The sequence below is a fragment of the Diceros bicornis genome, chromosome 2 (assembly GCF_020826845.1).
Source record: "Diceros bicornis minor isolate mBicDic1 chromosome 2, mDicBic1.mat.cur, whole genome shotgun sequence".
Classification (NCBI taxonomy): Eukaryota; Metazoa; Chordata; class Mammalia; order Perissodactyla; family Rhinocerotidae; genus Diceros; species Diceros bicornis.
Genome location: NC_080741.1, coordinates 21236893 through 21260216, shown reverse-complemented (window position 1 = coordinate 21260216; position 23324 = coordinate 21236893). Strand labels below are relative to the sequence as shown.

Genomic DNA, 23324 nt, shown 5'->3' with positions numbered 1-23324 from the left:
TTTCCTCTCTATTTCTCACATGTCTGGGGAATGGGCTATCTCTTCCTATTTAACAATTGAGGACAAAAAGACTGATTGGAACTCTGACGACATGGATGGAGCTGGTCAACTACAAATTTCACTGAAGAGTGATCTGGCTGAGTTCTTTACTTAGCAAACATCTGCTATCAGTATCTTTAGGTCTTTCTTCTTTGTCTAGTCAGATTCCCCTGAGAAGATTCTTTCAATTTCCTGCCCAAGGGTGAAGGTCTGGCTGCCAGCTTTCTAGGAGCCACATGGAAAAGGAGAGCTGAGGGGTCTCACATCTATTTTGCCACCTATTTTACAGCCTTCATTGAATCTCCCTGTTTTCTTTTGCTTGGAGTATCATCTTCCATCCCTTCCCTCTGAGCCTATGTTTGTCTTTAGAGCTGAGATGTGTTTCCTGGAGACAGCATATTATTGGGTCTTATTTTTTAATCCATCCAATGACTCTGCGTCTTTTGAATGGTGAATTCAATCCATTTACATTTAGAGTGATTATTGATAAATAAGGGCTTAATACTGCCATTTTATCTTTTGTTTTCCCATTGTTCTATATTTCCATTGTTTCTTTTTCCTTGTATTTCTGTCTGCCATTTCAGTTTCGTGGTTTTCTATGATGGCTCTCTCAGTTATCTCTTTATTTATGATTTGTGACTCTACTCTGATTTTTCATTTTGTGGTTACCATGAGGTTTGCATAAAAGATGAGCTAGTACTTTTTATGATAGCCTCTTATCTCCATTAGCAGGTTCCATCCCTTTCCTCTTCCCCTTCTGTGTGACTGTTGTCACAAATTATTCTTTTTTGTGTTGTGAGTTTGTGACCAAATTGAAGTGTGTATAGTTATTTTTGATGCTTTCTTTCCCTTTATCCTTTATTTTATAACTAAGTGTTTACTTACCTATTCTAATATAGAGCTGCAATTTTCTGGTTTTGTCTGTCTATTTATCTCCTTGCTCAAAGCTTTGTAAACTTTTGCCTTTTTGTTTCAGGTAGGAGGACTACCTTCAACATTTCTTGTCAGGCAGGTCTAGCAGCTTTTGTTTGTCTGGGAAAGATTTTATTTTTTCCCCATATCTGAAGGATAATTTTGCTGAATAGAGTATTCTTGGCTGATAGTTTTTGTCTTTCAGTATTTTGAATATATTATTCCACTCTCTCCTAGCCTGTAAGGTTTCTGCTGAGAAACATGCTGAAAGCCTGATGGGGGTTCCTTTGTAGGTTATTTTCTTCTCTCTTGCTCTCCTTAATATCTGTTCTTTGTCATTGACTTTTGACGGTTTTAATATTACATGCCTTGGAGAAGGTCTTTTGGCGTTGATATAATTAGGAGTTCTATTAGCTTCATGTACATGCATGTCCAGTTCCTTCCGCAGGTTTTGGAAGTTCTTAGCTATTATTTCTTTGAATAAGCTCTCTGCTCCTTTCTCCCTCCCTTCTCCCTCTGGGACACCTATAATTCTTATGTTACTTTTCCTAATTGAGTCAGATATTTCTCAAAGAATTTCTTCATTTTTTTAAAATCTTAGTTCTCTCTCTATACCCAAATCATTGCTAGGTTTCTATCTTTGAGCTCACTAATTCTCTCCTCCATAAGGTCTATGCTATTTTTACTGTTTTCTACGTTATTTTTTTATTTCATTAATTGTGTTCTTCATATCCAGAATTTCTGTTTGGTTTTTTTTTTTTTTTTTTTTTTTAGATCTTCAATCTCTTTGGTGAAGTATTCCTTCTGTTCATTAATTTTATTCCTGACCTCATTGAACTGTCTTTCTGAGTTTTCTTGTAACTTGTTGAGTTTCTTTATGACAGCTATTTTGAATTCTCTGTCAAATCTGTATGATCCAAAGATTGTAATCTTCTGTGACTTCAGGTTTGGTTTCTGGTGAGTTGTCATTTTCCTTCTATTCTGCCATGTTACTGTAGTTCTTCATGATGTTTGATGAATTGATCCTCTGCTGGCGCCTTTGTGGTAGTAATCACCTTTTCTGATTTGGGTACTGCTTTGTTACTCTGGTTCTGAGCTGCTTCTGGTTGTATTTGAGAGCCTGCACTTTCCGCCCTCCACTGCCTCTGCCAGAAGCATTGTCAGACCTCCTTGTGCTACTTGTTGCCTCTGAGGTTGCTAGTGCCTTGCTACTTAGATACCACTGCAATCTTGGGGGATGCCACCAGGGTCACTAGGCTGTGAGCACTTCTGCTGCTTCCAGGGTTGCCTGGGTCTTGTATTCTTCCACTGGCTCTCCACGGGCTCAGATGCTGCTGTCCCGTGCACCACCTGCACTGCTGTTCCCAGGTTGTCTGGGTGTACTGGTTGCACTGCTGCCAGGGGTGCTGGGTTCACAGGTGTTGCTGTCACTGGTGGGGCCTGGGGACCCAGGGACTTGTATGCAGCCTCCACTGCTGGTGTTGCTGGTGTCAGGGGTGCTGCCACTGGGGGCTGGGGCACCGGTTCTGCTGTGGTTCCTGATGCTTCTGGTTGCAGTTTCCACCTGCCGCCACTGGAGAGGAGGGGTGCTGAGGCTGTTCTTTCTGCTCCGGTCCTATCTGTTCACAGTTGTGCGGGTTGGGCTGCCACTCCACCAACCGTTGCACACACGGGGCTGCCATGGGCTTCTGCTGCTCCACAAGTGTTCATGCACGTGTGACGCCCAGCTGCCCTCACCCCTACTCACAGTCACTTGGGCCACTGCATCACCCTGGATCACTCCTGCCAGGGGGTTGGGGGGCTGCTCTCCTACTTCCACTGCCTCCCAGGGATCTAGTCCACCTACCTTCAGATGTATAGATGCCTGGATCTCTTAGGTGTCCTGTTGTGCTGTGTAGGGGATCCTCTGTTAGTCAATGGATGTCTGTTTGGTTGTAACTTAGAGGGGAGAGACAAAGGGAACATCACTCTGCCGTGATGCTGATGTCACTCTCAAACCTCCCTGTTTTCGGGATGGCACCGTTGGCCCTCAACGCTACCTGGAGTTGCCTAGTGCAGACACCTCGGTTTTACCTCTGTCTGTTGTTGAGAAGGGAAAAGGGACATTCACCCACATTTAGAGAATGGGGAGGATATTTGGGGGCTCCTCAAATGATTTTCCACCACTCCTCCTCATTGAGCCCCTCCCCTTCACCTTCACTTCTAGGGGCACTTGGTGCTGCCAATTCCTGAGCTTTCTGGGAACGTGTTATAACACACATGGATTCTTGGCTTTCCCTGCCGCTGGTTTAGGACTCAGCTTTTTCAGATCTGCTAAGTCATTTAACAGATATATATATATGATCTCCAGCCTCCAAAGGTTTATGGCTATTGTCTCCTTTTTCATTCTCCCCATCCTTGTCGGGTTTTTGCCTTTTTAAAAAGTCTACTTACTATCATTTTAGTAAGAGGGACCAAAAGTAAATGCATATGTTCAATCTACCATCTCTTTCCTGGGAAGTTAATCTATATCTTCTAAATAAAATGTGATCAGTAAGTTTTTTTTCACTCAACCAGCACACTGTGAAATACCCAAAAGAACATCAATAATTATTTTCTGTTCCATAGGCAATGATTTTACAAATTAAGTTGATTTTAGACAACTTTGGTTTTTTTATTCCTATAAAGGTTATAAATCCTGTGGCATTTTGAATGAACAAAGGAATATTGCCCTAATTTTTAAAATAAATTCTAGCTTTCTTTATGATAAATTATATTGTTAAATGCACAAGGAAAAATTCCTGGCGTATAGTAAGTGATCAATAACTGCTGTTTTCTTGCTGCTGCTATTCCCCAATTCACTACAAATGTTTCCAGCCAATGGTTAAACGTTTTCTTCTTGTTGTTGTTTCATGGTTTTTATACTTAAATTTTTGTTTTTCTGGGTTTTTTGTTAATTTGTTTGTGTTTCAGTTTAGTCACTTACTAAATTTAGATAAATTTAGATATTTCTCCCTTGACCCAGGTAATTCAAGTTCTAGCAATCTTCCCTAAGGAAATAATCAGAATTGCACATATAACAACTGTATGGTAGCATTGCTTATTACAACGACAGCAAACCTAAATGCCAACAATAACAGACTGATTAAATAAATCATGGTATATTCATGTAACAGAATACGGTGCAGCCATGATTTTGTGAAAAGGATATTTAGTAATATGAACACGTCCAGAGATATATATTTAGTTTAGTTTAGTAAAAGGCAACAGGAAAAAGTATAAAATTATATTTTAAAAAGAACATATAGATTAATACCGAAAGAATAAGCAAGTAAATGACTAGAAGAAAAGACATCAAAATGTTAGCAAAGATTATTATTTTTTTTTTTTTTGAGGAAGATCAGCCCTGAGCTAACATCCATGCTAATCCTCCTCTTTTTGCTGAGGAAGACCGGCTCTGAGCTAACATCTATTGCCAATCCTCCTCCTTTTTTTTTTCCCCCCCAAAGCCCCGGTAGATAGTTGTATGTCATAGTTGCACATCCTTCTAGTTGCTGTATGTGGGACGCGGCCTCAGCATGGCCAGAGAAGCGGTGCGTTGATGTGCGCCCAGGATCCGAACCGGGCCGCCAGTAGCAGAGCGCACGCACTTAACCGCTAAGCCACGGGGCCGGCCCTAGCAAAGATTATTTAGGGGAGAAGGGATTGCTGAGGATGTTTTTTCCTTTGTGTGCTTTTTTGGAAGTCTCTCAATTTTCTAAAACGAAAGTGTATTGTCTTTGAAATTTAAAACACCCACACCCACAAAGACACATACGTATATGTATAAATATAATTTTAAAATAAATAAATTCTGCTTTGAGATATCCACTGGGCTTCCAGGACAACCAGGATCCCCTGGGGAGCTGGGACATCCCGGACGCAAGGTAACTTGAAAAGCCATAAATCACACCAGCTCCTTTTCCAAATTAAAATTCATTGCATGGAGTCTTCATTGTCCAAATGTGCGTGCTTTCTGTGCTTGCAGCTTGGCCACGATTTTCACTATTTTTCCACCTTTATGTGCTCAGAAAGAGAAGGAAAAAAATGCCGTTTAAATATCAGCTGCCGTTTCTTGGGAGGTGGGGGCAATGGAGGGAGGAAACCAAAAGTATTAGACTAAAATAAGATTTCTCAAATATCGGTGAATTTTATTTGTCCAATACTTGCCCTCTTCTTGCATTCAATAAGTGATGAGTGAATGAATGAAAGAGAGAGGAAATTAATAAATAATGAATAAAAGATCAAAGTTGTATTCATATGGAACTTATTTTCTTCAGGATTGTGGGTGGGGATCCACTGCATTTTTCCTTGGGTGCCTCTCTGAGAATAGCCAGACTCTTTCTGTTCCAAAGATGGGATTGAACACATGAAATTAAAACCATTTGCACTTTGACCTTTCTATCCCCAACCGATACAGATATATATATTTATACTCATTTTTGGAAGACAGTTGGGATTACCTTTCCAGATATTTGGTTTGAGTTTGGTGGTCCCTTTGTCATCCAACTAGTGACGGGAACAGATTAAGGTTCAGCTCTGGGGCTGCCCAGTGGCCAAGGCAAAGCTTGGGGTTGAGGGACTCTGAACATCTGCCTTAAGGAGGGGCAGCTGCCACGGATGGTTCAGCTTTACCTAGTTCTAAGCTTTAAGCCTGTTCCAAAGCTCTCCATGCCGTTGTCAGGTTCTCAGCTCCATCCTTAGATTCTGAACACCCCTTGTCATCCAGAGATGGGGCTGGAGGAAAGTGGCCTTTGGAGGCTTGTATGCGTCAAGCTTGCTGCTAAGAGTTTATTCCCCTTAGACTGTTACTGTTAACTAGGTGATGAGTATCCTACATGGGTTCCTTTTTCCCTGCTAACTTAATAAGAGTAAAAACCTTTTAAAGGTTTCACTTTCTTAGGGTAACGTTGGTGCACATTCTGGCTACTGATATGTGTGTCTAGAGCGGTAAAACCACTTTTGTTTGTTTCCTAGGGTGTGAAAGGGGCCAAAGGATTGGCTTCGTTTTCCGTACGTATCTCCTGATTCCAACAGAGTGCTCTGAGCACTCCATTAAATTTATTTATTTTTAAACTTCAGGACCTGGCAGTCTGTTGGTTAATTCTTTCTGTTTTATTTTTGAACTGTAGACATGTGACCTCATTCAGTATGTGCGGGACCACAGTCGTAAGTACCATTTAAAATGATCACTCAAGTTGTCAGCATTCATAGAAGAAAAGCAACAAATTCTGCATTCAAAATTGAGACAATTTACCAGCCGATTTCTTAAAATTAGAGATGTCACTGCATATATTTTGAGTCAGCATAGACTGGTGACTATTAACTCCCTCTCTGGCTGCCAGCATGTCTATTGGAACCTGTTCCAAGCACTAAGTAATAATCTATCTAGTGCTTTTAATCTAGGGAAAAATTGAGAGATGAGGTCAGAACTCTCCTGATGGTTAAATCAATCCATGGAGAGTCACATTGAACATTTTAAAATGATTATTAACACCTGACAATAACTGGCAGGATTGAATTCACCTAGTATGAAAGAGACAGCATGATAATTGGATGTCCTGGTGGGTGGGAGCCCTGACTTTGGTTTGTTGTTAATTATTCCTTTCCTGGAGAGGTATGCTTGATTACTTTCAGTTAGACTGATTGATTTGCTTGTAAAACTATTCATTCTGCTTATATTTTCTTTTCTCTCTCATAATTTTAAAAGCAAAAAGACATTTTGATTTGGCAAATGCTCTTTTGAACTTGCTTTCAAAATATAGCAGCCTCTTCCATCAGAATATGTGTTAGCACCATCAAAGAAATTCCATGTACAAGATGAGGAGAGAGTCGACCTTTTAATGTTCATCTACAAATGTGTAATCACTCCCCAAATAAACACTATGACTGAAAAGAATGTCAAAAGTTCCCTCAAGGCATTTTAGGGGGAAAAAATAGCCAAATTAGAGCCCATTTCTGTAGAGAGCGTTCGTCTCAAAGACACAGACTTTTAAAAGCTTTAAGTGAAGTATTGATCTTAACTCTGCCTTTGTGTAGCAGAATGAAACCATCCATGGTGGAAATCAAAATATATACATTAGGTCATGAAGACTGATTGCTTTGGGGCTGAGCTAGCACAGTAGGCTTTCTGACATAGGAGCCACGTGAACTGTGATGACTCAAGGGTAGATCCACGTGTGATAAGCCCTGATCTTTTAAAATTGGAGGGGCTCAATACAAAATTACAAATCCAAAAGTAGATACAAAATTATTTCAAGTAAGTGTGATGTAGAACAAGAAAGGAAATCGCAGCCAATGACTTTAGCATTTATACAAGCACATGATCATGTGAACACATGGCCAGTGCCCTTCTCAGGGCCTTGCAAGGGATCCCAGCAGGTGAGCAATTGAAAGCAGTGCTGTCCAATAGAACTTTCTGCAGTGATGGAAGTGTTCCACTGCACTGTCCAACACAGTAGCCACTAGCCACATGTGACTTTGAGTACTTGAAAGATGGTTACTGCAACTGAGAAGCTGAATTTATTTCATTTAATTTTAATTAATTAAAATTTAAATAGCCACATGTGGCTACAGTGGCTTCAATATTGGACAGTGCAGACCTAAAGCTTAAACTTCATTTGCTTCAGAGTAAATCCACCTCTGACATTTATTTTTATATATATATATATATATACACGCACACACACGCACATATAAATACACATATGTACACACTTATATGTGTATATATAAAATCAATAGCTATAGATAGCTACATGGGGAAAATTTAGAATAAAGAGAGGATAGGACCTTTAACTTTCTCAATTCAGTGCACCTCTCTGCAACATAATGTTCCCTCTCAGGCGAAGGCCCTTTCCCTCTGACAGCTGGCTGCAGGCTGCTGATGTATGGCTGAATGTTGTCCCACTTCTCCCAACCTATTCCCTCTGGAAGGAACAATGCTTTTATCAAGATGCTGAGATCCATCTGCATTTTCTCCAAACCCTCTCTGTTGCCTTGAGTTTTGAGTCATCTACAAAAAGCACCCAGAGCAGAGCCTCGGCTGCCATGACTTTCCTACACAATACGGGACTCCATGCTCCTACCAAATAATAACCCAATCTCCTTTGTTCTTCTTCCCCAGCTGGCGGACGTGGTGAGTAATCTTCATTTACAGCATATTATAATCAAGCTCCAAAATGTCATACATCTGGAAAGATGAGTTAGAACTTGTGTGTTGCCTGCCAAATGATATAAGTTTTATCTGGACTATCTTTGCTGCATCATACTGGTAGCACAGACCCGCCCCCGATAAATGACACAGTTTTAGCTGAGTCTCACAGCTATTTCCCCACCAAGTGGTTTGATTTTTTTATTAGTAATATTTTAATGACTAACATTACCATTTAACGTTAGATTTTTTTTATAATGTTTCTCCCTCCCTTCATTTTCTTTCTCTTTGTCATACGGTCTCTAGTAGTCTAGTGGTAAGAGATTAAGATGCAAAGGGTGAAGTATGAAGAACAAAAGTAGGGATGATCAGATAGCAAGTAAGCTGAATGTGTAGCTTGGATGGTGCTAAAATCCACAGAGCTCATGCCTGATGCTAATTACCAAGTAGGCTTAATATCATTCTATGCCAGTTTTCAAGTTTTTACAAGTGCTTATTACATGATATATTTTTGTATAAACCCATCATCACTTTCTTAAACGTTTATACCTTTTGTATAAACCCATCAATCCATGCCCTCTGATTGCTTGTTTGCTCATTCAACAAATATTTACTGAAAGCCCATTATGTGCCAGTCTGTTTCCCAGGCACTGGGGATACAGAGCTGAATAAGATGGACGTAATTCTTGTCTTCAGAAGCTTCCATTCTAATGGAGGATCCAGATAATAAACAAATAAACAAATGAAAGAATTGCAGAATCCTATAGTTGCTGTGAAAGAAATAAAGAATAGGATGCTCCATCACAGAATAATGTTAGGGGAGAGGAGAAATCCTTTTGGATGGAGGGCTCCTCTTTGAAATAATGACATTGGAGTTTGAAGTGAAGAATAAAAAGAAGCCTGACTTAGGCATTTTCTAGAAACCCACAGAAGCCCAGTATGACTGAGAAATAAAGAGGGGGAGATTGACATGTGAAAAAATGGAGAAGGATCAGGCAGGGGCCAGATCAAGCTGGACTTTGTAAATTATAATAAGGAGGCTGGACTTTATTCAAATTGGAATTAAAGAGTTCATTGAAAGTATTTAAGGGAGGAACATGAGCTGACGAATAGTTTTGTAAAGTTTATTTGGGCTGCTATGGAAAAGTAGATTATAGAGAGGATAAGTGTAAAAGCCAGAGAACTAATTAGGAGTGTGTTGTGGTATTCCAGGCAAATATGGTGGTGGCCTGGACGAGGGCCACCATTGCTGTGTCTTAGTTACATGGCAGTGGTTTGGTTTGCCTTACTCTGTCCTCCTCGTCACCTGCTCTGTGCCAAGCAGCAACCATCAGTGTACAGGGTGTGGCCACGTTAAGTCTTCGTGTGGCGATCCATGCCTTGAGGAGGGCCGCTTAGGTGCCACCACAACCCAGTCCATCCCAGCATGCTTTAGAATCCTCTGGTCCCTCCAGCTTGCTGGAGTTCAGAGGGATGTATTTTGCAAGTTAAATTAGCCCTTAGATGTTTTTCCCTGAGAACTTGAATTTTTTCATATCTTCAGTCATTGCTGTGAATCTTTTATTCCCTTTATCTCTAAACTACACTTGAAGCTACATTGTTGTTGTTCCCACATGCAAATAACAGCCAAAAGAAAAGCTGGCAGAACCACTTTCATGTTTGGTCATAATTCTACTCATTTTTTATTGTAAAATTGACATGACTTCAATTTTTTTTTTTAAATATCTGCTCTGCCCTCTACATTAGACTCAGAGACTAATAAATTCTGTCCTGTCTCTACTGAAATGCACAGTTTGGTCTGGGGTTGAACGTTTATTCTTACTGGTCATTTGGCCTCTGAAGTCGTGGAGTCCAGGGCCAGAAGGACATAATAATCTAGCGCTAAGGAGAAACGAGGCCCAGCAGGCCGCAGCAGAGGGACTCTCTCCTGGACCAGCTCCATCAGGTCTGAGATCCTGAGCTCCTCGTGAAGAGCTGGTGGGCCTCGCGCTGTGTTCATGATCTCCAAATTCAGCTGGCTGGCATCTGAATGAGAGGGCCGCCCCTCCGAGAGAAGCACATCATTGAGATTTCCTTTTCCCAACCTACATCTCAACCCCAGGCATCCCACCCATTATTCAGGTCTTGTCCATCTTCCTGTACCTGTTGCAAAGAACTGTCCTTAGTTTTGTTCTTTTCATTCGGTCGACATTTATTAAATCCCTGCTATAAGGCAGGCACTAATAATCTGCCGGATCAAGAGAGACACAAGCCCTGTCTCCACACTTCACAAATTAGTGGGAGAGGCAAACATTAATTGGGTAATCAGGCAAATATAAATTGTCAGCTGTGATAAGTGCAGGGTACTGGGATTAGAATGAATGAATTGGGATCAATGAGTAAATCGAAAGTTATCGCTTATAGTCGAGTTTAACAATCATATTTCAAAATGTCTCTAAGAAATAAGGCTCTTAGGACTGGCATTTTACAGATGAGCAAACTGAGTCACAGAGAGGAAAAGTCACCTGGACGAGGTCACATGGTAGTAAGTAGTTGGGCCAGGGCTCTAAACACTTCCCTGTGGTACCTACTCTCTTTGCTACTAATGGTCAGTTCTGTACAGTGTATGTCAGCTCTCTTCCAATCTTTCTGAAATTATTTTCAGAGTTTTCACACCCATTTTTTTAATCCCTGTTACATTTCCTCATTAAGTAAAAAATGTACGTTTTAGTTCATTTAACTGAGTAAAGTTCCAGCCACAAACATGATACCATTGATCCAATCTCTGTAAGTAAAAGGTCATGTCCATGAGTTCTTTATTATTTAGAAAGAATTTGGTAATTAACTTACAAATTTCATTAAACCTCAAATTGAATTATAGACTTTTTCTTGTGCTTTATTTAAAAGAGCAAATTCAATTTTTAGAATAGCGTTTTTAATTATTCATTTTAAATATTTAATATCTCAAACGCTTATTTTAATATTTAAATAATTAATAATTATTTAATATTTAAATATATGAATATTTAACATTTAAAAATACTTTGCCTTCTTTGTGTCCTTTTTTTCAAGTAAGCATGCTATGTGATAAGGAGCATGTTCTTGCCTTTTAGGAAAACCAGAATGCCCGGTGCATCCAACGGAGATGGTGTTTGCATTAGACCAGTCCCGGGACGTGACCGAGCAGGAATTTGAGCAGATGAAGGAGATGGTATCTGCCTTCGTGAGAGGCGTCCGAGTGCGGGAGAACAGCTGCCCGGTGGGAGCGCGCGTTGCCATCCTCTCCTATAACTCCCACGCCAGGCACCTCATCCGCTTCTCAGACGCCTACAAGAAGAGCCAACTTCTCAGGGAAATTGAAGCCATTCCTTACGAGAGATCCTCAGCCGGCAGGGATATCGGCAAAACAATGAGGTTTATTTCCAGGAATGTCTTCAAGCGAACACTTCCAGGGGCTCACACAAGAAGAATCGCCACATTTTTCAGCGGCGGTCAATCTGCCGATGCCCAGTCCATCACCACGGCCACCATTGAGTTCACTGCCCTTGACATCATTCCGGTCGTGATCGCTTTCAGCAACGTGCCCTCCATCAAGCGTTCATTTACGGTAAGAGGGTTAAGCCTTTCACATACTTTTTTTTTCTTTTGGCTCTATGTTCAGAAGGCTCTATAACAAAGTATAGAACTATGCTACTTATTACTATGTACCAGAAACATGCTAAGCCCTTTATATGCGTTATCTTCTTTAATTCCCACAAGAAGCATGTGCAAGATAGGTATAACTGTGATCGCCCTTGCTTCCCTGAGAAAGCTGAGCCTGGAGAAGTTAACCACTGTTAACGAGGTTCACACAGCTAAGAAGTGGCAGTGTCTGGACTTGAACCCAGGGTTGCTATTCTAGTGCTTCTCCAAGGGACTCCCTGAGTTGCCTCTGGGTGTAAAGATACTAAATGAGGAAGGACAATAAACATTCCTGGAGGACACTTAGATGGCCTGAGTAGTAATCGTTGCTGTCTGATGAACACAAATTGACTGATTTTATAACTTCACCAATCATGTAACTATCCAAATTTTATAAAGGCAAAGTCGTTCTCAGTATAGTTTCTTAGGTTAAGGATTAAAATCTTGCTGTGTAGCATTCCTAAATAAGCCACCTGGGAACAAGATGACCTTTTCTTTTTTGGGTAGGAGGATCAGCCCTGAGCTAACACGCGATGCCAGTCCTCCACTTTTTTGCTGAGGAAGATCGGCCCTGGGCTAACATCTGCGCCCATCTTCCTCTACTTTATATGGGACACCGCCACAGCTTGGCTCGACAAGCCAGTGCGACAGTGCGTGCAGAAGCAGAGTGCGCGCACTTAACCGCTGCCCCGCCCGGCCTGCCCCTCCTTTTTTTTTTTTTTTTTAATTGAGGTATAATTGACATATAACATTGTATTAGTTTCAGGCGTACAACATAATGGTTCAATATTTGTATATATTACCAAGTGATCACCCCAATAAGTCTAGTTAACATCTATTACCATACATAGTTATAAATTTTCATGTGATAAGAACTTTTAAGATTTACCCTCTTTGCAACTTTCAAATATGTAATACAGTATTAACTATAGTTACCATGCTGTACATTACATCCCCGTGACTTATTTATTTTATAACCAGAAATTTGACCTTTTGACCCCCTTCACTCATTTCACTCATCCCTCCCACCCCCTACGCCTGACAACCACCAGTCTGTTCTCGTTATGAGCTCAGGTTTTGTTTTTCCTTTTGGTTTTAGATTCCACGTATAAATGAGATCATATGGTATTTGTCTCACTGTCTATTTCGCTTAGCATAATGCCCTCAAGGTCTGTCCATGTGGAAAATGGGAAGATTTCTTTCTTTTTACAGCTGAATAATATTCCATTACATATAAATACACATCTTCCTTGTCCATTCATCCGTCATTGGACACTTAGGCTGTTTCCATATCTTGGCTATTGTAAATAATGCTGCCAATGAACACGAGGGTGCATGTATCTTTCTGAGTTAGTGTTTTCATTTTCTTCAGATAAATACCCAGAAGTGGAATTGCTGGATCATACGGTAGTTCTATTTTTAGTTTTTTGAGGAACCACCATACTGTTGTCCCTAGTGGCTACACCAATTTACATTCCCACCAACACTGCACAAGGGTTCCCTTTTCTCCACATCTTCGCCAACACTTGTTATTTCTTGCTTTTTTGGTAATAGCCATTTTAAACACCCAGTCAATGGTGGCTCAGTGACAGGGCTCCATTACAAAAGACCTGCAGGACCCATAAATTGTCCTTCCAGTCATCTGTGTTGACCGAACATGGTGTTTTGTTCTCCATTTATGTGGAAACCATGAAGAGGCGCCCCAAGCAGCAGCAAAAGGGTATTAGAAAATGCAACCTGAACGAAAAGGCCAAGCATTTGAAAAGTATTTCATTTAGATAAAGGGAAGTAAGAAGCACCCGAATCACTGTCTTCAAGTGTGTGAAAAATTATTACTGGAGAAAATTAGCCAGCTGAACTCCAACTTAGCAAAATCTCATATTAGAGAAACTAGAAGTAATAGCAATAGGAAACCTCAGGTTAGACTGAAGTAAGAACTTTCTGAAGGCCAGATTGATTTACTGTTGGCATGAAGTACATGGCTAAATATAGGTGGTCAAGATGCCACCTTTTCCTGAAGGCCTTTCATGGGGCAGTCACTCACCAGCAAAGGTGACTTCTCTCTTTCCTGGATTAAGTGGCCTTTTGAGGCCCTTTCCAGCTCCATAATTTTCTGCAAAAGTGTTAAAATAAGCAAAAGAGAGTTGAAGTAGAGGTCTCATCTGTGAAATATGGAAAGCGTTTCTGTTTCCTAGAGTTGTCGTGAAGAGGGAATGATATAAAGCCACACATCGATGCCTAGTACACAGCAAGCACTCAAGAATGGTAGCCTTTGCTTTATGATTGTTATCCTTCATTTGCTTGATGCTGAACTAAAATCTGTTGAACAATATTGAAGTCCAGGCTGTGAAGGAGCTGAAACTGCTGTTAGCATCATTGAACTAACTCAGAATTGTGCAGATGGACAGGCTGATATATCGGGCTCAGACAAGAAAATGCACACACATTGGAAAAGAGTAGGGCGGCACTATGCAAATGAAGCTGCTATGAGACACAGCAGCTCAAAAATTCTATGAGTGGATTCAGATACACACAGAGTCCTCATAAGTCCCTCTGTTTACTGAGAGCCCCCATCGTCCCTTGGCTTTATTTAGTCGCAAAACAAGAGACAACTTAATATCCTAGTGCAAGTAATTGACGGTACTTGTGATATAAATGTAAACTGACACAATTCTACCATCCACTCAAAGGTGTGTGCACAGCACATAACTTAAGAAAACGTATTTTGTGGATTTTTAAAAAATCTTTTGAGTGTTAATCTCACTTAGAGATTCTACCCAAATCACCTAGAGACTCTTTGCTCCTTTCCTAAAGGACTTCATCTCAAAAGAGCACCAATGAAGTTTCGAATTCCTGACAATGACCCACATAAATCTGAGCAGCGTTGGCTCTAAACACCCCTTGGGCAGAAGAAGAGTTAGAGATGCAGACAGAAGTTGGAACTGGTCCTATGGTTCATTCACCCAACAAATGTTTAGGGGGCACTTCATATATACCAGGTTCTGTCCTAGGCTCTGGGGATACAGGAATAGAGTAGGAAACCAAAAGACCCTTTCTCATGGAGCCACCGTTAGAGGATAGAACTAAGCAGGGTTGTCTACAAGAGCTCAAAACAGAGGCATATATACGAGTTGGGGAGAACCCAACACCTGACATTACAGAGGAGAAATTACATTACTACTTCTTCATTTGCCCTCTTTTTCTTTCTTCTATCCAGTCTCTTCAATTGTGCTTACCTATACTTAAACTATTATTTGTTACTGTTTTAAGAACAGAACTCAAAAATTTAACAACACAATGAATTTTTACTTGGGGGCTATATTTTAAAATCCTAGTTTGTTTCATAATTATCCTGCCTTTTCTAAATCTTGATGCATCTGAGAGTTCAGTGGTGCAGTGTGAAATTTGAGACCTGTGCAGACATGTGTGGCAGGACTCAGAAGCAGCTGCTCCGACAACATGGGCTGACGTCCCCATGTCCGTTAGCAAATGGACTGTGATCACTATCTTGGAAATTTTTCGTGATAGTATGAAGTTGAGCGACAAGCTGTTCGTCCCTTTTGAGATGGAAGGCCATTTTTAACTGGAAAAACCTCAATCTCAGCTTTGTTTTGTCACTAAGGTTTTTCTTCTAAATTTCTTTGGCGATTACCTTCTCTGGTGAAATTTTACTCGTTGCACATTAAGAATTTTACTGTAGAGTGGGTCTCCCTTTCTAATATACTTATAAGAAATGTCTCTTTTTAGCTAGTCTAATTTTTTTATTTTACTCTGCTGTTTAGCACTACAGATGAGAGAAACATCAAGTGTAATATTTGATGTTACAACCTATTCTGATGATTGGAGGCAGAGCTGAAATGGGGGGGTGGTTAATGGGAAACTTGAACACTTCGAGCACCCAACCTTTTTATTTTTAAAAAGATTTCCTCTGTTAATATAGACTTGTCTAAAGAAAGAAGATTACACATAATATTAATTGTATCTTCTCTTGAATGCACCAATTTATGGAGCCCCATGATGTTTACAAAAGAAAGAACAGGGTATCATCCAGAACCATTTGCTGAATGCCATGTATCACCCATCTGTGGACTTTGTAGCAGTACTTCCATCCAAACTGGTGCTTCTTTGAAGCCACAGAAAGTGAGAAGTAAGAAAAGTGAACCATAGGACCCTTTTATTTCAAATCCCCAACTTATATCCAGCTTAAGGACTTTTCTGTACTAAGTTAACTATAGTTGCTCCAATGACGTGTGGTAGGATGAGTGAGCTCAAAAACCACATCTGCCAAACTTTATTGATTAGGAGATTACTTTGGGGGGGGGGTGGGGCAGGACAGGGAGAGCACAGACTCCCTGTGGACTCTCCCAGTAAAGCAACACAGTAGAATCAATGAGAAGGATGATGGTTTAGGTTGACATCAACACGTTGATACATGATTAAATGTGAAGCCTAAATGATCAACTAGTGCCACCGCCAGAAATATGAAAGTTGTCACCTTGTAGACATACAGAACACAAACTAGTTAACAAACTTGCAGCAGTGCCTGGGTGACATCTTGAAAACACTGCTCTGAATTAAGTTAGGACCCACTGACACAAAACTGCAATCATAAAGGTAGGTCATGCAGAAGCTGGAAGGTAGGTCTTATTGGGGAAGAGCAAAATTTAAACTGGAGCTTCCATACTCCACCTCCCTTTGGGCTTGATTTCATCATCTGTAAAGTGGTGGGATTGGATTATATGGTTTCTAAGATTACTTCTAGCTCAAACTTTCTGTGATTTTTTTTTTTTTTTTTTTTTTTTGATCTCGTAGTTGGCAATAGGAAAGCACTTTGTCCCTACCAGGTGGTCTGATCCATGTTCTCTGGGTTTGGTGTTCCGGTCACTCATCATAATCCAGATGAAGGGAAGGCATGATTCACTTGAAACATTACCCAGATACCTATTAAAAGCCATTAACAATACAGACTAATTGTTTCTGGTGTTGTTAAGAGTCAAGACTCTTTGTTCACCAAAACCAATTTCAGCTAGTTTAAGTGCACTCATGTACGTACCCCAAGGGAATTTATCGTAAGGATCTAGGTATAACCCAGGTGTCCTCTGGCTCTGAGTCCAGGTAAGCAACCTCTTTTCACCTTATGCTCATGTGGACACAGAAACCATTCAGCACTTCTTCAAAGAATCCATTTGCACAAAGAATCAGTGAGCAATGCAGATTTTACCGAAGATGCTGAGTCACAAGGAGGGCTGCAGAGCGCTGAATTCCCCTACAAGATGTCCCCATTTATGTCACCACTGCCCCTGTCCTTGTCCACTGCCTACCATCACAGGCTCTTTTCTTTTTTTCTCTTCTCTCATACCACACAATACTCACCTTCACTACTTTACATTTCTTCCCTCTCAGTCTTTCCCGGGCACTACATGTTCTTTTCTCTATATACTCGTGCCTAGAAATTTAGCTAAAAGCTTGAGTTACCACATGTTCCCTCCGAGTCTCTCCCTCTAACCCAGACAGCTTATGAAGGCAAACACAGTGGTCTCCCAGGGAGGAATCCTGGTGAGCACAGATTTCTCCATCTCTTATATACGGAATAAAAGATGGGGAGAAATAGGAATAAGCCTCAGGGAAAGCACTCCCCCCTTCCTGCCCATTTCTCTTGCTCCTCGGTCCACAAGATAGAACATGGCCAGCCCACAGCTCTGTTAGTGCTTACCACTAACATGGGGAGACTCACTGCCCTCAGGACCCCAGTTCCAAATTCCTGAGAGAATGGATCTGATTCACTCAGTTGTCCATCCCTGGAACAATCCACTCAGCTTGGAGAGTGGAGTCACCCCAAATAGACACGGCAGCCAAAGTCCTACCTCCATGGATAAAGTGTGGGAAGGACTCTTTCCTGAGAAAGAGAGGAGTAAGCCAGTAGGATTCACAGGGGAAACTAAATGTCGTCTGTCCCATCTCTTAGGCATTAGATAGGATCATACCTACAATTTTCCTTCAACTGTCAATGATCTCTGAGTCAGTTAACTGACAAGCTGATTAGTTTTCATTATTTGGAGCCTCCCTATCTTCTGCCTGCTCTCCAGCCTCAGGTAGGTTACTAACAATGGGCCCAATTGGAAAGAGTGGGAATTGTTCAGAGGAGAGCTGCCTGGGCGTGGCTCTCAGTCTGCAGTGCAAAGTCAGCTTCAATGTCTGGTACATAGGAAGGACTCAAAGATAGCTGTAAAGTGCCTCCTGTGATTGCACCTGGTTCTCTGGGACCTGGAGAAGGGGGAGGTCATTGAACCTCTTCCTTAAATGGTTTCCATGTTCACTGTCTTTTGATCAATCCTTTAAGCTTTCTTTGAACTTCGGTTTCATCATCTGTTAAATGCGGATGATGAACGTAAGAATGAACTCACTGGGTTGATGGATAATGGATAGGAATTGTTTTGTGTCTCTAATGACCCATGTGGCACCATGCTGTGCCAGCTAGTACTTTTCAATTTTGAACTCATTTAATCTCACAGTAGCCTTGGTAGGTAGTAGTGTGATTATTCCATTTTACAGATGAGGAAACAGAGGCAAACTAACTTGTCACAGCTAAAGGGAGTGTCGGGGTTAAACTCAGCAGTGCTCTTAGCCACTCTGACATGCTGCAGCTCCCATGATCTCCTTAGAAGGAGCAGCGTTGCTCTCTCCAGATCTGAGTTCTCAGAACAAACCTAGGGGATACTTGCAGCCCCGCCCACTAAGCTGTCTTTCTCTTGCTTCTGCTTCTTGCAGATCGATGACACTGGCACATTCCAAGTAGTAATGGTTCAATCCGGGGCCGACTCCACGCCAGCCTTAGAGAGACTCCAGCGGTGCACTTTCTGCTATGGTAAGACCCACGGAGAGCACATAATTTGATCAGGCCTGTGAAGCACATTGAGTCACCGTTGGCAGGAGCAGCTGGAACTTGGCAGCGGGGATATAAGTGGCCTTGGGAGAATGTCCCTGGGGCTCTGGGCTCACCTCATCACACTGCCTCGGCCACAGATGGAGCCTCTCAGCCCAGCGAGCAGTTCTCCTAGATGTCACAGCAGGAGGATTACATTCCAGGCCTCTCTGCGAATTCCAGGAAACAGTAATGATTTTTAGAAAAACTTAGCTTGTCTCATTGCCAAGTTTTTCATGCTGTAAAGTATATTTATGTGTTTTCTAAATCTCAAATGTTCACAACCCCAAAGAATGCTTTACAGGAGAAGTGGAAATTAGCAGAAATTCATGCATTTCTCTTTGCAAAGAGGCTTCTTGGACTCCCAAATGTTAAGCATCAAAAAGATTTGCAGTGCTGGTTTGTCTGGTATTGTGTTTTATATACAATCTATAGATCTAGCTAGACAACGAGCTAGACCTATATTTGAGTATGCAAATAATTTGAGTGTTCTGATAATTATGAAGACAGTGGAAGCCACTGAGATTACTGGTGAGTGTGATAGCTAACAGTTATCAAACCTTTATTATAAGCCATGCACTGTTCTCCTTGCTTTATAAAACGTTGATGGTGGCGATGAGACAGTTAATACTTAAGCTATTGTGCTTATTGTGTTCCAAGCACTCTTCTAATTGTTTCTTTCGGTCCTTATAATCACCCTAAAACGTTTGAACTATTATTAGCTCCATTTTACAGATGAGGAAAATGAGGCTTAGACAGATAAAATGATTTGCCCACAGCCAGATAAACCCAAGAAAGCTGGCTTTAAAAAGCCCACAATTCGTAAGTAACAGAGATCCCATTATTCTGCCCCCTGAAACTCTGTATTTGGCCTTGAATAAAATGCTTAATTCCTCTCCTTCTCCCTGTGTATCAGTGAGGTGCTAATACTTGCCATATAAATGACCTCACAGGGAGGTGGTAACTCTGAGGCAGAAGTAGAATTTCTTCTAATAACCCTCTCTGCTTTCTGTCTTCCCCTCTGCTTCCTTCTAATCAATCTCTCTCCCTCCCTCCCTCCCTCCATTTCCCTCCCTTCCTTTCTCCTGCTTTCCTTCCCTCCCTTCCCCTGCCCCTACCCCCGGAACCCTCTCCCAGTCAGTGGGTTAGGCACTGGCATTCTTACTTAAAGCAGTTACAGGGCTAACGTACTGTGGGGAGATCATCCCACCCTCTCTATTCTCAGCTGTGCTTTCAAACACGTCCGTTACAGCAGGGTGCTGGTATGTTGCACCGTCAGAAGTTGCACATGTGCGACTGGGGATAGATTTTGGCTCCATTTCTTGGCTTAAACCCTTGTCTTGTCTCTTAGGCATATAATGGAAGATATTTTGGCTGTCATTTCCTGCAATTAGAAAACCCCACAAAATTGAGCAAATGGGCGGCCTGCTGTCGCTGATTTTAGAAACTGCCTTGCACACAGGTGACTGTTCTGTCATCTGCTCACTAAATGAGGTCATAAAATTTTACTGAATTTCGATGAGGGAAACATAACTTGTCCAGAACCACATCTTTATTGAGTCCATGTGCAAGACTACAGTTAGGAAGTTTGCTACATCCCCTAGGATCTGCATTCTGGCTATTAACCTTTCATCTTGCTGCTTTTATTCGTGGCCCAGGCCCATATCTAAGTGCCAGCTGTCCACACACGTTATTCCATTTCTCTTTCTTCTCTTTAGTTTAGTTTTTTTTTTTTTTTTGTAAGATCAGCCCTGTGCTAACATCTGCCAATCCTCCTCTTTTTTTTGCTGAGGAAGACTGGCCCTGGGCTAACATCTGCGCCCATCTTCCTCCACTTTATATGGGACGCTGCCACAGCATGGTTTGACCAGCAGTGCATCGGTGCGCGCCCGGGATCCAAACCGGCAAACCCCAGGCCGCCGCAGCGGAGCGCGCGCACTTAACTGCTTGCGCCACCAGGTCGGCCACCTCTTCTCTTTAGTTTTTAAAGAGGCCATTCTCATCCTTAGCCATCAACTAATACTGAAAACCTAAGGTTAAGGAATGTTAGCCTGGAAGGGCTCTCTGGATGAATCATATCCAACCACCTAATTGTGCAGAATTGAGGCCCAGTGGTGACTTGGATAGGGGTGCACAGTGTGTTTGTTGCTGGGTACAGTAAACCAGAACCCAGGCGTCCTGGCTGCCAGGCCAAGGGGCCTCCCCACTGCTGTACCATATGGCCTTGTCTCTAACAATAGAACACTGACTTCATATGCATAAACTTCTAGAAATACTGATGTATCCTTTGGCAAAATGATTTTGCTCTCCTGCCCTCAGTCTCTTCTGTAAAATTAAAAGATTGTGTGATCTCTAAGATCCTTCCATTTCCAAATTTTTTTATTCCTCTGATTATTCATTGTGGTCAGACTCAATAAAATTCACTCTCTGTTTTTATTACTACACATTCTTTTGTTAAATGAGATATGCATATTTATAAAAATGACGTCGTGTTTTATGAAAGCCTGTTCAAATGCAGTATTTATATTCATTTAACAAACATGTATTGATCTTTCTACTAAGAAGCACTATGGAGATAAAAACGTGAGTGGTAGCTTTGTCATTAATGTCTCTACAGAGATAGACATTGAGTTATAAACCTTTATTTAAATTGAAATAAAAGATTTATTGCTTTTCACTCTTATTTTTTTGTGTGTGTGTGAGGAAGATCGGCCCTGAGCTAACATCTGCCAATCCTCCTCTATTTGCTGAGGAAGACTAGCTCTGGGCTAACATCCATGCTCATCTTCCTCTACTTTATATGGGATACCGCCACAGCATGGCTTGCCAAGCGGTGCGTCGGTGCGCACCAGGGATCCGAACCAGCGAACCCCGGGCCGCTTAACCGCTTGCGCCTCCAGGCCGGCCCCCACTCTTACTTTTTAAGCAGATTACTTTCCATGGTAGAACAGTGTGAGCAGATAATAAGGGCCATTGATTTGACCTGTATACTGTCAATCTAGAGAGAGCATTAGCTTTTATGTCTTGATATTGTACAGTATACTCTTAGAAGCACGAGATAAATTGTCCACTTCAATCTTTATAAACTTAAAACATAGCCGAGATTAAACTTATGTCGAAAGCAGCCTAATTTTTAAAAGTCAGATAGCACTAGTAAATGGAATTCAAAACACAGGCTGAGTATAAAATCTCTACTTTTTGATTATAGATGCAAACCATGTACTAGGAGACCTTCCTGTTGTTAATATCAAAGTCATTTAGTTTCTACTTTAACATCAAAGATTATGCAGTTTACAAAGGTCCAAATATTTGAGATGCTATCTTTCCTTCTCTGTCCATTTCTGTTTTGTAACCCTAAACGACTTTTGGTCTGCAGATGTATGCAAGCCCGATGCTTCTTGTGATCAAGCCAGACCACCCCCTGTGCAGTCTTACATGGATGCTGCTTTCCTTCTGGATGGCTCCCGGCATGTGGGAAGTGCAGAATTTGAAGACGTAAGAGGCTTCCTGGGAGCACTGTTAGATCACTTTGAAATCACGCCAGAGCCCGAGACCTCTGTCACTGGAGACAGAGTGGCCCTATTAAGCCATGCTCCCCCCAACTTCCTGCCCAACACTCAGAAGAGTCCTGTTAGAACTGAGTTCAACCTTACCACCTACAACAGTAAGCGCCTCATGAAGAGGCACGTGGAAGAATCAGTTCAACAATTAAATGGAGACAGTTTTATCGGTCACGCCTTACAATGGGCTCTGGACAATATCTTTTTAAATACACCCAATCTGAGAAGAAACAAAGTCATATTTGTGATATCTACTGGGGAAAGCAGTCACTTGGACAAGGAAACCTTAAAGAAAGAATCCTTGAGAGCCAAATGTCAAGGTTATGCCCTATTTGTGTTTTCCCTTGGCCCTGCTTGGAATGACAAGGAACTGGAAGATCTAGCCAGCTACCCTTTGGATCACCACTTGGTCCAGCTTGGCCGAATTCATAAACCTGACCACAGATACGGTGTGAAGTTTGGGAAGTCCTTTATAAACTCAATCAGACGTAAGTCGTAAAATCTATTCTTTCTTGCACATTAAGAGTATCCTTGGTATTCCCAAAAGAAGGGCTGATGAGTTGACATGGATTCTTGGAAAACTCTTGTCTGTCTTCAAGGTCACTGCAGGGTCAGAAAGGAAAATGTGTAATGATGTATGGTGGAGGGAGGAAGCCTCTGATCCCTAAGCATTTAATTTTCTGGCTCATCTTTTTTATGCCTCTGGTTCCTATGGAGAAGCAATCATAACAAGCAGCTGTTCACACATCTGTCTGCATGGAGCAGTGTAGTCTGGGAGTGTGAAGTGACAGCCCGGACTTCAGCTACAAAGTAGAAACCCTTGCCATGTAACATTAGCACACTGCCCTTTGATGGAAAGTTTCATCAGTTAACACACCAAAAGAGAGAGCCAAAGAAAAATCCAACAATCCTTGGCTTTGCTTTGACAAGTTCCAAAGGCAGAGTTTCAAGTATTAGGAGGTACAATTTTACCTGTTAGAATGAAAGATACATCCTTGCAAAACTTTCTCAGCGTTGTTAATGACTTTTTATGATGCCAGTAATTAGTGTAACTGGTACC

The 23324-nt window shown here is 41.4% G+C and overlaps 1 protein-coding gene across 1 annotated transcript in view; it reads left to right on the top strand.

Moving 5' to 3' along the window:
• Nucleotides 1-23324, top strand: part of COL6A6 (collagen type VI alpha 6 chain) — a 124291-nt gene that overhangs the window by 87706 nt on the left and 13261 nt on the right. Inside the window, exons 29-35 of the mRNA XM_058553315.1 lie at nucleotides 4794-4856; nucleotides 5947-5982; nucleotides 6102-6138; nucleotides 8096-8107; nucleotides 11215-11708; nucleotides 18551-18647; nucleotides 22081-22752. Coding sequence (XP_058409298.1) covers nucleotides 4794-4856; nucleotides 5947-5982; nucleotides 6102-6138; nucleotides 8096-8107; nucleotides 11215-11708; nucleotides 18551-18647; nucleotides 22081-22752 — 1411 coding nt within the window. The remainder of the gene's footprint in view (nucleotides 1-4793; nucleotides 4857-5946; nucleotides 5983-6101; nucleotides 6139-8095; nucleotides 8108-11214; nucleotides 11709-18550; nucleotides 18648-22080; nucleotides 22753-23324) is intronic.